General features: G+C 48.9%; 1 protein-coding gene across 1 annotated transcript in view; it reads left to right on the forward strand.

Annotated features, from left to right (window-relative positions):
- DTL (denticleless E3 ubiquitin protein ligase adapter) overlaps nucleotides 1-925 on the forward strand; it is an 84,907-nt gene extending 83,982 nt beyond the window's left edge. Inside the window, exon 15 of the mRNA XM_078649745.1 lies at nucleotides 285-925. Coding sequence (XP_078505871.1) covers nucleotides 285-365 — 81 coding nt within the window. The 3' untranslated portion in view covers nucleotides 366-925. The remainder of the gene's footprint in view (nucleotides 1-284) is intronic.
- The last annotated feature ends 14,016 nt before the right edge of the window (nucleotides 926-14,941 follow it).

Here is a 14,941-nt window from a genome sequence, read left to right on the forward strand (position 1 = left end):
GGGGTTGGGGGAAGAATATGAAGGTCAACTAATGTTTGAACTGAAATGGCCCAGTAGTTCTTATAAAGACCAGCTTCAGTGACTTAAGAGTTAGTAATCTTTGGTCACCCCCTACACATTTGTTTAGAAATGTTGTGCTGCTACTTGGAAGCCATTTATTTGTATGTTTTGGTAGTTTATTTGCTAAACCCAAAGTCTCTTGTATATTACTAAATTGATCGTCTTTATAAAAACACTTTTCTTTGCACTCCATCAACTGAGCCTTAATGGTTTTTTTTTTAAAGGTTCCAACAACCCCAGGCTCCATGAGGAAGATCTGTACATACTTCCACAAGAAATCGCCAGTGATCAGTCTGCCTCTATAAGAGAGATTTACCCTCTAAGTGACTGGTGGTGGAATCTAGGACACCAGAGCAGCCAGAAATTTGGATTCGCAATTTGGTGGTGTCCTATAATAAAGTGTTATTCCCAGGTTTTTAACTTTCCCATAATCTAACGTTTCATACTTTTAAATGTGCACATTTGTTCACTGTAAGCACCCACCATGATTTGATTTTAATACTTTAATGTGAAACTGTGTTGGTCCAATACAAAATGTTTATTTGTTGACAGATAACACATAGCCTTAAGATTTTTATCATGAAATTGTTCAGAAAAATTTCATAGTTGCCTTATGTGTAAAATTATTAAGAACCATATATGTAGGTCATCTTGTAGCATGAGATCTGATAGTGCTAAAGCTCTTGCTGATGATCAGCTGTACCCACTGAGTGTTCTATAGGTGTTGTCCTTCAGTCACGTTAATTTCTAATCTTGAGGGATATTGCTTTTAAGCTGCTTATTTATACTACTTAACAGTAAATACAGTTTATGTAAATGTTTGTAGAACTTGTTTCAGTGTTGTAAATACAGAGTTTTTAATATACCTATGAGTAGTGTCTTCTTTGCACTTCTTGAGAGTTCTTATTCTGCATCTCACAAGACTAAGATGGTTGTTTTCAGATCATTGTACAGTCGTTGCTTAACCCACGGAACTTTGAGGCTGTAAGCAATGTCATCTGGTTTTAACTTGTTGGTGTTTAGAACTGTATGGTTACACTATATCCCATGGGGAGCGAGAAGGGTGAAAGACAATTGCCAAGAAGACACAAATGTGAATTAGCGATTTTGTTTTACAATTATATAATATTCGTAATTGAACTGTAAAAGTCTAAACAATGATTAAAGTACATTGTTCCAGTCCACCAATCATTAAAACATACTGTACACAAAGCACTCTCGGTGAGATGTAGTGTGTTAGCAAACCACCTATATCTTGACTGACTTTGAACTGTGCTTATTAGGTTTCAGTATATTTAAAAAAGATTTTAATGCAGGGCTGTCGTCCTGATAAAAGGTTTGTAAACTAAAGATACAAATCCAAAGTGAATTAACAATATACATTTAGAAGTCTACTACTATTAAACTTTCTTCAAATGGGGGCATGGCCTGAGCGTTAAAGATGGCAGACCCATCTTTCTGAGGTTCTTGTACTGCACCTAGACATCCTTCACCATCATGCCCATGTGGTGTGTTGTGGCACTGTCCGACTTGAATGGTCAGTCAAGCATGCTGATCTGAGTCAGAAATTTATTTTGACTCCATGTGACAGTGAGATGCCCTCAAGGGAACATCGGCACTATTTCTGCTGGTGCTGAGAGCCGTTTCTGTTGGTTGGTGTTTCTGTACTCCCTCAAGACTGGACACTCGCTGGGGTCGAGATGATGTGAGGAAGCAGCTTCAAAACAGTGTGGATACCCTGTGACTAAACAGAGGCCGAAAGGTTTATGTGGGGAGAAGTTCTGTAGAGACACTGTGCAGGAACTGACCTGGTGGTGGAGAGCGTATAGGTTAGCCGTGGTAGAGGAGGGAGAAGCAGGTACACTCTGCAGCCTTGGGAGTACATGGGCAGCTGCTAGTGCTCTTTCCCTCCTTACAGGGACTTGAAGTGATCTACACTTGGGATACAGTGGGCTGGATGCCCCATCCCCCAAGACTTGCAGTGAATAGAGCACAGACGAGGGAGCAATAATACTGACTAAGGCCATTCTAGATGTGGGTCGGAACAGCAACCAGGTGGATCATTTTCTTTGTGCTTGTGAACATCGAGGCAAGGTGGGTCTGGAGTTGAATCTTCCCCGGAGTATCAGCCTGGTCTGGCCAGCAAGCTTTCTGGAATGAATGCCGGTGTACAACTTGCAAATCCCTAACAAAAGGATGGGGTGGTTTTCAGAATTTAAGGGCTGCAATTCAAAACAGGAGGATGCTCTGGAAGAGTATGAAAATACAGTCAATGAATTGAAGACATCCTTCAAGACTTTGGAAGACTGGGTTGAAGATGCTGAAGACATGGCGCAGAGGAACAACCTGCGATTACTGGCATTTTCGCAGGGGTGGAGGATCCCACCCAAACTCACTCTAAAAAACACTCTATCTTTCACCACTTCGGGAAAGCCTTTGATAGCTTCCACTGTGATTACTCCTTCAATTATCCAAATTCTAAACTGAATGATAGCCTACACTACCTCTCCTTTATCCGCCTACTATATTGCACTGTGGTGAGTACATGGCATCCTAACAGATCAGTTTCCTCTTACTCCATGGTACCAGACAGGGATGTCAGCTGTCATCCAGGCGCTGTTAAATTGCCTACAGCTCACCAGGGTGAGTACATTCTGGAGTTCTGCTGCTCTCTTCATCTGGAAGATAAGATGTCTTTTTATGTGGAGCTACTTGTTTATCTCAGCTGCCCTGACCAATCTCTCCCTAAGACTCATGATACCATTAATATTCAATTATACATACAGAGATGAGATCATGAAGTTGAAACAAGGCCTGGGCACAATCCCTTATTATGCAAAGCTAGTCCTTCACCAAGTGAAGTCATTCTAAAGGTTCTAACCAGAACCCTAAGGGCTAAGGGCCGGATTCTCAAAGGGGAACCTACACTTTTGTGTAAGCCTACAATAGTTTGCTGTTTTCAAAGATATTTTACTAGTAATATCTTGTGCTTAGTCTCTACACATAAAAAGATTGAACTGGCCTATCTTATTATGAGCAGAGACTTCTGTCAAGAAGATACTACTATTAGGGGTATGCCCAGATGTGGGTCCCTTTGCTCACTGTGCCACTGGATTCAAGATACTCTGGCTGATGAAGGGTAATACCCAGAAACCGGTCCCAGGATGCATGTACCCAGTCCAGGGAGGACCTGGCTTGGCAGTTCGGTCTGGACTGTTCCCATGAGACACAGGGTAAAGACTGATTTGCATATGGCTGGGTCTAAACTGGGGTGGCATGGTGAGCAAAAGAAGGCTGGATTTAACCCAGATCTCTTGACTGGAGGTGAATGTATGATTTATTCAGCACTCCGTTCATTTGTTTGCATAGCACTTAACCAGCCATAATGTCGGACGCACTCGAGAGGCTACGTCCCGTGGCCCACTAATCTGATTATTACCCTGCGCCTGCTGCAGCCATCAAATCACAGGAGCTGGCGGACAAAGTTCACATACTGGCGAGCAAAGGTGGGGTGAAATTTGGGACTCAAGGAGCACCTGCATTGCAGGGACGACTCATGAGTGGAAGAGACGACCCGAGCGAGAGCCGTGCTGAGAAATGGGAGTGGGCCCGCTGATGCAGACTGCTGTGACTTTGCTCCAAAAACTGCCTGCGGAGTGGTGGGGCATTGACTGTGGAGAAGCCAAGCAAGGCGAAGTGGCGTGACCGACGGCAGCTGTGGCCCCACACAATATAACCCCGTTGGCGCTGATAGGAGGTGACTGGAATGGCCTCGCGGCTCTGATACTCTGAGTGGATCCTGAGAAACGACCTGGGCCTCGCGTCGCCGGGATGCAGTCCACGGTGGCGCCCGGCGAGGTGCTCCGAGGTAGGAGAAACAACGACACGTCTGGCAGCTGGCCCATACCGGCAGTGGCTGGCCACACCCCGTGGCGGCTACCTCTCAACGGCAGCAGCGCAAGATCTGGAGTCTGGCGAGAGACTGAAGTATGCAGTGTGAGGCCCTGATCTGAACCGAGTGGACGGACGTGGAGATTTCTGATCAATGTGCCGACTTCGTTCCCACCAGGCCTGAGAGCCTTCCACAAACACGGACAGCAATAATAAGGTACCGCGGCCAACCTGCGCTAGCTGCCTCGAAAAGCGCAGTTGTTGACCTGGGGAACCCACTGTGACCCGTATGTTCATTAGACCAGCCAGTAACTGACTACACAAACCCCACTGTGCGCTCAATGCCAGCCCAAGTAAAAAGCAGCCTTGGGTAACGGAACTGTCTCAGGTCGCCCAGTGGCGAGGCTTGATCCCCTGCTAATCGGACACCTTGTGGTGTAGGGTAACCAGTAGCAACAGGCGGCAACATAAGTGGGAACTACCGCGAAAGCACAGCAAGCCTGCCCTAATTGGTAAACAAATACCTATACCGCAGATCTGCGAACGCACCCTGCAAATCCTGACCGCACGCAGATACCAAGCACAGGACACAGGAAGATCTACTGAGCAGAGGGCACTGCGCCCCCTTCAGGCTCTGCGCCCCCTTCAGGCTCTGCGGCCCCTTCAGCCTACGTGTGGACTACCCACTACAAGCCCCCCAAGATGGGCAGACAACAGACAGGTGCGGGTGCAACAGCCACACAGTCGGACCCGGCCATAGGGACACTGGCCGGACGCCTAACCAGAGACCTTGCAACCTTCCACACTGAAATCTAAAATAGACTCAATACGTCAAGCGGTGGTGCAAATCGGAGTAACACGAACCCAAACTAGTACGTCTCTGGAAAGTCACATTGATAAAATCACAACAGATTTTACGCTTCTGCATGCAGTCCACAGGAAGCTAACTGGGAAAGTCACTGACCTTGCAACAGAAATAGAGGACGTCGTCCCAGTCACCAGGGCAATGTCCACTGAAATGTGAGCACTTACGGTGCGGTTGAGTTCACTGGGGCGCAGGGTGGATGATGCGGAAGGCCGCCCTCGCAGAAACAACATCCACGTAGTTGGATTGCTGAAAGGCGTGGAAGGTGAAGACGCAGTGACTTACACGGAGACCTGGCTGAAGTCCCTGATGCCAACAGACTCACTATCCCCCTTCATCGTAGATAGAGCGCACAGGGTGCCAACGGGTCGCCCATTACCAGGCGCAGGCCCCGTCCATCCTTTCTCCGCCTGTTAAATTTCAAAGACCGAGATGCAATACTCGGAGAAGTCAGAAAGATGGACACGGTCAAGGTGGACAACTTTCAGGTCCTCTTTTTCCCGTATTACGCCCTAGGTGAGCAAAGACAACGTAAAGCATTTTTATCAGTCAAGAAGCGGATGCAGGACTTAAACATAAAATATTCCCAGCCCGCCTCCGTGTGGTCATGAATGGATCTACTAATTTTTTCAACTAAGCAAAGGAGGCATGGGACTGGCTTAAAAGCATGGGACATCACACTTTACCAAGCCAAAGATGTACTGGCAATGAAACAAATCCTAAGGTTTGCGGGAGTCTTAGCAGGAGACATAAGCCACGTGCTGAGGTATCTCGGAGTTCGCTGAAGGCAGCACCTCAATTGGAGCAAGTTCTGAGGGAACAGCAAGACATTTTGCAAAAGGTGGCCGCCATGAGGAGGAGGAGGCAAGCAAGCAAATACACTGACTCGTCCCCGGAGGGATCCGTGAGCGCAGACAGTTCTCTGGCCATGTGGCCAGCCACTGAGGACTCGCAGAGGCTCCCAGATGTAAGGCCCCAGACTGCAGATGTACTGATCTGATTACCTGAAGCACATTCAGAGCACGCAAGTATACACGCAAACATGAACACATGAGACACTCTGCATGAAATACACTGGGTCGATATAAGGTGCTTTATTTGATAAGCTGGAGCAGCACAGGCAGAGTCAACTTCATTTCTCTCCATCCCGCTGGGTAGTGAGACCCGCAACAATTATATGCCAAAGCAGTGCGCGTACAGACATGCACAACACAGGCCTAACATTTGGACCCACCCAGCACAAGTCTTATCCCCCCCACTACCTGACACACAAAGTCGCCTGTTGCCATATAGCATTGTTTTCCGTTTGGGCAGACACCAGTTGTCCCTCTGCTCTTCCCCCAGTTGAGTTGCACATTGTTACCCCTCAAAGTCTCTCCAAGATGACAAGTTAAGATTGTGTGTACAGCACCCCAAGAATATTATGTGGCCGACACATTGCTGCCTGACCTCTGCTGCACCACACAGTCTGTGGCCTTCCTTAGCTACTGTCTGTAATGCAAGCTACCCACCACCATAGTCACCTGGAGTGTTAGAGGGCTACACACAACGGCCCACAGATACAAATATATGCATACCTCAAGAGACACGCAGCAAATGTAGCGCTGTTACAAGAGACATATAGCATAACCAGAAATCCGTAGGCTACAGCAGGGATGGAAGGGTCAGATACAAGCCACAGGCTACTCGTCCTATGCCAGGGTAGCCCTCATATGGGAGAGATCAGGAACACTATTTACCCCAGAGTAGACTGAAATAGATAAACATGGCTGCTTTGTTCTAGTGAGAGGCCGTCTTAATGGAGTTCCGATAGTGTTGGGTTCCATATATACCCCGACCACAGATCAAAACACCTTCTCGCACTCACTGACAATTACTATCACACTGGTGCAATGTGCCATGACTTTCTGATAGATACATCTGCCGTGTGGATTCCTCACCTTGTGAATATCCCCTTGCGTCAGCAACGTTCGGAAATTCTTTTCGTAGCTTCGCGCCGACGTGGACTTGGACGTCATAGAGGCACGGCATCGCACGCGACTCCGCTGATGTCACCGACGCCTATAATAGGCCCACGCCGGCGTGATGACATTAGTTCCCTTTTTTCCGCGTCGTCGACGCTAACGGTTTTCTAGGGATCGTCCGTAGCTTTTACAGTAACTTTGTTACTTTGTATTGTTGGTGTTCCTTTGTCTCCTCTTTCGACATGTCTTCGAAGAAGACAGGTTTTAAAGCATGTGGAGAATGCGGCAAGACCATGTCCATTACGGATCCGCATGAATGTTGTTTATGGTGTCTTAGCTCCGACCACGATGTCGAAGACTGCCGATCTTGTAAGAAGATGACTCCAAAGGCCCTCTGGGAGAGAGAAGCTAAGCTTATTGTTGCAAAGCTTAAAGGAAATAAGGAGAAGAAATCGAGGTTGCGGACTCTACGCTCGAGGTCAAGATCTCACTCGAGGTCGCGTTCGGATTCGTCCTCGGCCCATGCTGATCTTCAAAAAAGAAGCATAAGAAGAGGACCCATGAATCCCGACATCGTTCGAAGAAAGATTCGGGTTCTTTGCCGAAGTCGCAGGTGAAGCTGGTTGAGAAAGAAGTGGTGTCTTCGGCTTCGGAAGAACAGGACGCCGGAGGTGAGGCGTCGCATGCAAATTCGCCAGGTTCACCGAAGCAGACAACGAATCCATCTCCGGTTCCATCCCATTCTCCGGATCGGGAGGATGAATGTGAGGAGGAGATGGTTGGAGAGGGAGAGGCTCCGTTGCCCGAAGGTCTGTCGACTCTGGTGCACCAGCCTGAAGAGGAGGTCGACGTCGTATCGACTCCACGCCCTGGGGGTTCGTACCCAGCCTTCCCGGCTCCAGGTCAGGATCCGACGCATTTTCTAAATGCGATGTATGGTATTTACTCCAGGGCTATGTAGCCCTCTGGGGTTCCTGTTGGTCCCACGGGTCCGATGGCATTTGGTCTGGGTGTCCCCCAAACCTATGCTCCTGCACCCTTTATGCCGGCTCCGGCGCCGCATTGGCATTTTCCGACGCCGGCGAGGCCTTCGACTCCGAAGCCATCGACGCCGCCGATTCCATCATCCCTGATGCCGAACCCTGAACGACGTCGTAGAATTCTTCCTCGTCGGGCTCGGCTCCGGCTTCGACGGAGTCGACAGTGGATCCGGCGACTTCGAATGTGAAGCACAGGTCGAGGCGTGAAGCCCAGAGGCTGATGGAAGAAGAGAACTATCGTGAGGAGTATTTGGAGGAGGGTGAGCTACAGGATCCTGCGGACCTTTTTGAGGATCTTTCGGTGGCCAGTGGTCTTTCACTATCCCCTGAGTGGGATCTGGTTTCAGTAACAGACGAACCCTCTAAAGATGTGGCTCCTTACCACGTTGTGATCAAGAAGGCTGCAAATTTGTTGAACATTGCTTTACCTACTGCTGAGTTCAAATCAAATCTTCTCACAGAGGTCCTTCACTCTCCATCATCGGTGACTGAACCATTACTGCCCTTTAATGATGCCATTAAAGATCCTATTTTAGAGGTTTGGAAGAAACCCTTGGCAGCTCCTGCTGTGTCTAGGGCTGTTGCAAGAAGGTACAGGGCTGCTCCAGATGACCCAGAATTTTTATCCACTCATCCTCTGCCTGAGAGTTTGGTGGTGCAGGCTGCCTGTTCCAAACGATCAACAGGAACTTTTCCTCAGATTCCAACTGAAAAAGAGTCGAGAAAGCAGGACCAGGCTGCTAAAAAGATTTTCTCCTCCGCTAGTATGGCACTGAAGTCCACGAATGCGACCTGCCTGATGGGGCGTTATATTCATGCCCTTATGGACACTGTAAAACAGTTGGTACCCAAATTGCCGGAGGAGGCTAGAAAAGACTTCCAGGAGGTTATCTCTGACACTCAGGCTGCAGCAAGACAAGTGATTCAGAGTGGGTTGGACACGGCGGACTCTGTGGCAAGGGTCATGGGCTCTTCTGTAGCTACGAGGAGAGCTGCGTGGCTGAAGTCGAGTGAGTTTTCTTCAGATGTCCAATCTACGTTGTTGGATCTCGCGTTCGACGGATCTGGTTTGTTTGGCAAAAAGGCAGACGCTGCTTTAGAACGCTTTAAAGACAGCAGGGCGACAGCCAAGTCGTTGGGCCTTCAGACCAGGGGCACTTTTGGAAGGCGTACTAGAGGATTTAGCAGATCTTCCTTTCGATCCTACAAGTCTACGCAGCAGCAGCCACAGCAGCAGCAAAACACGCTGTACAGGTCTTATAGGGGCAAACAAAGAGCCCGTTCTCGAGGCCGTCAAATCTCCTCCTCTTCCCCGTCCCAGCCCCCTGCCTACGCAGCAAAGCAGCCCTAGATCCGCCATTCCGGATCATGTGGCACCGGTGGGGGGGGTCGGCTTACCCATTTCTTACGAGATTGGGAATTGATAACATCGGATCTTTGGGTTCTCAATCTCGTGGGGAATGGGTATGCTCTTCCCTTTCGGGAGTTTCCCCCAAATTACCCTCTTGCCAGGGTTTTTGTTCGGAGGACCACCTGCTTCTACTGCGGGAAGAAGTCCTGGCACTGTTCAGAAAGGGTGCGATAGAGGTGTTTCCGGAGCAGGAGAGGGGTCAGGAATGCTACTCCCGGTATTTTCTGATCCCCAAGAAGGATGGCAGGCTTCGACCAATCCTGGATCTCAGGATCTTGAACCTTTACCTGAAACAAGAAAAGTTCAAGATGCTCACTCTTGCACTGGTTCTTCAAGCGCTGTTGGAAGAGGACTGGATGGTGTTGATCGACTTGCAGGATGCGTATTTTCATATTCCCATCTTGAAGTCGCACAGAAAGTATCTCCGTTTTACGGTTGGGTCGCAACACTACCAGTTTGCGGTCCTTCCGTTTGGCCTTACTACTGCGCCTCGAGTCTTCACCATGGTGATGGCAGTGGTGGCAGCACATCTCAGGAGGTTGGGGATTCCTGTATTCCCGTAACTGGACGACTGGCTGATTAAAGCGGGGTCGCCAGAGAAGGTGCTCCTTCATCTGCAAGAGACAACTCATTTGTTGCACAGGTTGGGTTTTTCGATAAATGTACCCAAGTCTCACCTGGTGCCCTCCCAGCGCACCCTGTTCATAGGTGCGGTAGTGGACACTACTGTATGTCGTGCATTCCCTCCTCCTCAAAGGATTCGCGACATACAGGAAATGATTCCTTTATTCTTCAATGGAGTGGTTGTTCCAGTCCTGAAGGTTCTTCGCCTGCTCGGTCTGATGGCTTCTTGCATTCTGTTGGTCAACCATGCACGCTGGCACATGAGGGCACTCCAGTGGTGCCTCCGCAGGCAGTGGTATCAGCACAACGGAGATCTCAGGGAGTCAGTGAGGATCTCCAGAGAAACTGCAGCGGATCTGTCTTGGTGGAGCGTGGAAGGCAATCTGTCTGTTCCAACTTCCTCCATCGCTGGCCACGGTAATAACGGATGCATCCACTCTAGGGGTGGGGTGCTCATCTGGGGGACCTGGAGGTCAAGGGTCTTTGGTCTCCAGAGGAAAGGTTGCTTCATATCAACCTTTTAGAGTTGCGGGCGATACGTCTGGCGCTCAAGGCCTTCCTCCCTTCCCTTCGCGGTCAGTCGGTTCAGGTCCTGACGGACAACACGACCGCGATGTGGTACATCAACAAGCAGGGAGGAGTGGGGTCGCAGTGTCTCTGCAGAGAGGCACTGCGTCTCTGGTCCTGGGTTCAGGACCATCAGATTTGTCTGATGGCAAATCATCTGGCCGGAGTTCAGAACGTTTGTGCGGACAGTCTCAGTCGGCAGTTGTCTGCCGACCACGAGTGGAGGCTTTACCCGGAGGTGGTTCGTCACGTCTTTCGGATGTGGGGGACTCCTCAGGTGGACCTGTTCGCCACTCGCGAGAATGCACACTGCCAGTCATTCTGCAGCCTCCAGTTTCCAATGCAGGGGGCCTTGGGGGACGCGTTTCAGTTGAGTTGGGGCTCTCAACTCCTTTACGCGTTTCCTCCCATACCTTTGATTTCTCGGGTTCTGAGGAAAATTCGCCAAGACCGGGCCCAAGTTATATTGATCGCCCCGGATTGGCCAAGAAGGGTGTGGTACTCAGACCTTCTCCACCTCTCCTCTCACCCGCCGCTCCGTCTCCCTCACAGGGCAGATCTCCTCTCCCAGATGGAGGGGCAGGTTCTACACCCCCACCTCCAGACCTTACACCTTCATGCCTGGAGATTGAACGGGGCAACCTGAGTTCTTTTTCTCTCCCGCCTGACGTGGTGGATGTCATCTTGTCAGCCAGGCGTGACTCCACTAAGTCCATCTATTCTTATAGGTGGTCGTAATTTGTCACTTGGTGTGGAGAGAACTCTATAGACCCTTTGAGAGCCCATTTGTCTGATGTTCTCCAGTTTGCCCTTTCTCTGGCGCAACAGGGGCTTGCTGTTGCCACAGTGAAGGGTTATCTTTCAGCGCTGTCGGCATTTCTCTGCTTGCCTGACCAGCCATCTCTTTTTAAATCTCCTGTAGTTTTAAGGTTTTTGAGGGCCTCACGAATAAGTTCCCTCCTACTCCTTTTATTGTGTCTCAGTGGGACTTAAATCTTGTTTTGACCTTTTTGATGGGTGCTCCTTTGAGCCTCTTCACAAATGTCCTATGAGGCTTTTGACTCTTAAGACAGTTTTCCTCGTTGCGATCACCTCGGCAAGGAGGGTAAGTGAGCTTCAAGCTCTTAGTTCCAAGCCCCCTTTCTTGTCCATTCATGCTGATCGAATGGTTCTTAGGACCAGGGCTGCTTTTCTGCCTAAGGTGGTGACTCCTTTCCACCTAGGTCAATCTGTTACCCTTCCTACCTTTTACCCTCCCCCGCACCCTTCCAAGGAGGAGGAGAGATTACACCGTCTGGACCCCAAGAGGGCGGTGTCTTTTTACCTGGACAGATCTAAAGACTGTCGATTGGATGACCAACTCTTCATTGGCTTTGCTGGCTGCAAGAGAGGAAGAGCGGTCCATAAAAGAACTTTGTCAAGATGGATCGTCCTCTGTATAAAGATCTGCTACTCTTTGGCCGGTTAGGAACCTCCAGAGGGTATAAGGGCTCATTCTACAAGAGCTAAGTCTTCAACCTCTGCATTGGCTAGAGGTGTTCCTGTAGAGGACATTTGTAGGGCGGCAACTTGGTCTTCCCTCCACACTTTTGCGAAGCATTACTGCTTGGATTCCGAGGTGAGGAGGGACTGTCACTTTGCACGCTCTGTTCTTCAGGATTTCCTGGTCTAGAAGAGTGGACACCCTCCTCCGGGAGTGGGGACTGCTGTGGGACTCTTCACAAGGTGAGGAATCCACACGGCAGATGTATCTATCAGAAGAACAAGTTACTTACCTTCGGTAACGCTTTTTCTGGTAGATACAGTATCTGCCTGTGGATTCCTCACTGACCCACCCGCCTCCCCGTTGTCTGCTCTTATTTACCAGGGTATCTGTGTTGTAAATATTTTATGGTCAAGGAAAATATTTCAAATGTTTTCTTATATTTACTTTGCACTGTGTGTTTTACCTTGGCTATTGTATACTGTGTATACTATGTATATATCTACTGTCATTGGTCTGTCCGTGTGCCTCGAAGGCACGGAAAAAAGGGCGGAACTGATGTCATCACGCCGGCGTGGGCCTATTATAGGCGTCGGTGACGTCAGCGGAGTCGCGTGCGATGCCGTGCCTCTATGACTTCCAAGTCCACGTTGGCGCGAAGCTACGAAAAGAATTTCCGAATGTTGCTGACGCAAGGGGATATTCACAAGGTGAGGAATCCACAGGCAGATACTGTATCTACCAGAAAAAGTGTTACCGAAGGTAAGTAACTTGTTCGTTAGGTGGTGAGTTTACCAAGGTACTAGACACCAGTTTGCCGTCTCTGTGGGGAAGGAGAGGAGGACATAGTCCACATTATAACCGTATGCGGGGAACTGATGCAGGAGCGCTGGTCACTACTTAGACCTATCTTTAACTAGAATCAAATACGATTGTGTAGACAAGCGGTGCTTGCAAGCTTCTCTGGTAAAGATATTCAACTAAGCTGCTGCCTGGTAAAAATGTTTAACTGCTAGTGATCTCAGACTAAAACTGATACTGCCAGATCATCGGAGAAGTAGCACTGGAACCGGGATGGAGACGGCCTGTTAACCCATCGCGTAATAGCCTTAACAACGCTTTGCACATCAAGCACGAAGCATTCTTGCACATCCAAGCCTCAAGGAAAAGCATCAACAGGCTAACCTCTACCATTCTTGTACTAAGCAACAAATGTTGATGCTGCACTATGCACTTTAAACTTGTACCTAATCGCCTGCCCTCATTCTGTAGCTAAGACTCTGACCAGGGGGGTATTTCTACCTCATGAACTGCTGCTAAATCTCCGCAAACAAAGAAAATGAAGAAACTGGATTATGGGTCACCAAGGCCGGGGGAGTGCATCTCTTCTGTAATTTTAAGTGTGTTCTTAATTGTGGCTATCAGCCTTTTAAATTGATGTTTTACTGTTTTATAGGAGATGGCCAACTTTTGTAAAGGTTTTAATTAACTGTACAATAAACACATTACTTACTAGACACAAGTTTGAACCGATCCATCCTCTCACTGACACAAGCATCCGCAACATCCAACGCCCGAAACCTGAGGTAGTGGCCTAGCCATTGGGGGTTGGCAGATGCCTGGAGATCCCTACACCCACTAACACGTTTATATTTCCACTACTCTCACCCGCATTGCTTACATGTTCACATTGACCAATTTGTGGTAAGCCCACCAATTCTGGTGAAATGCTGCAGTGCAGACTATCTCGACAGGACTCACTCTGACCACAGCCCACACATTTTACTATTACATGGTGACGATACAGAGCGCACCATCCGACTGGAGGCTGCAGCCTCTGGCACTTGAGGATCCCCCATATAGGGAAGCAGTAGGCGCAGCAGTAGATACATACTTTGAACAGAACACTGACTCAGTCGCTGATGTGGGAGTACTATGAGATGCAGGCAAGGCAGTAGTTGGGGACAATTTCTGGGACTAAACTGGAGTGTCAGAAGACAGCTGGATCGCAAGGTAAAAGATATCAAAGATGCCCTGACCAAGCTAGAAGCAGCACGAGGCGGTGACTCACAACGAGCTCTAGACGAACAGAGGAAAAAACATGCGATAATTCTAGAAAGGTTGTGCTGCTTAAACAATGAGGCGCATGCAGCGTGCACCCATGCGACAGCAGACAGGGCGGGCAGATTGCTAGCAAGGATGATCAGGCAGGAGTATGCACAAACACCTATACTGCGACTGAAGTCTGCCGCACAGTAGTAAATTGCCAAACAGTTTAACATCCACTGTGAATTTGCATCACACTACACCAGAGTATATAAATCCTGAACCTTTCCAGCACCGGCAGAACTAGAACTATTTCTGTCCCCTCTGGGCCTACACCAAGCATCCGCAGAGCGAAGAAACGACCTAGACACACCAGTTATGCTACTGGAGGTCCAGATGGCAATACTAGCATTGGCCACTGGCAAAGCGCCAATACCTGACGGACTGCCAGCAGAGTACTACAAGGCGTGTCAGCAGGCGATAGCCCCACATCTTTTGCTATATCACAATGCACAAGAAACAGGGGTACTCCCAGACACACTACGAAAGTCCTTATTAGGGTTGTTACCTAAACCCAACAAACGCGAGACTGTTAGTCTCATACCGCCCGTTAGCACTATTGAACATGGATTACAAAGTGCTAGCTCAAATATTGATCGACAGATTGGCTCCACTTGTACCACATCTGGTCCATGCAGACCAAAATGGGTTTGTACCAGCCTGCTACACGCCCCTGAATCTGCAGTGTTTTTTCAGGGTAGCACACTACTCAAGAGAGAGTTGGGCATGGTCTAGCTGCTTAGTGCTATACTTGGAAAAGGAGTTCAATACCCATGAGTGGGGATTCCTCTTTGCTGCACTCTGGAAATATGGTCTAGGAGATTGGTTTCTAGGGCTAGTAAAATTACTGTATACGTTAGAACAGGCCCGTATCTGTCTGAGCAGATTCCAATCGAACGGGGCACGAGACTGGGCTGCCTGCGGTACCCG

Source organism: Lissotriton helveticus, chromosome 6 (genome assembly GCF_964261635.1).
Source record: "Lissotriton helveticus chromosome 6, aLisHel1.1, whole genome shotgun sequence".
NCBI lineage: Eukaryota > Metazoa > Chordata > Amphibia > Caudata > Salamandridae > Lissotriton > Lissotriton helveticus.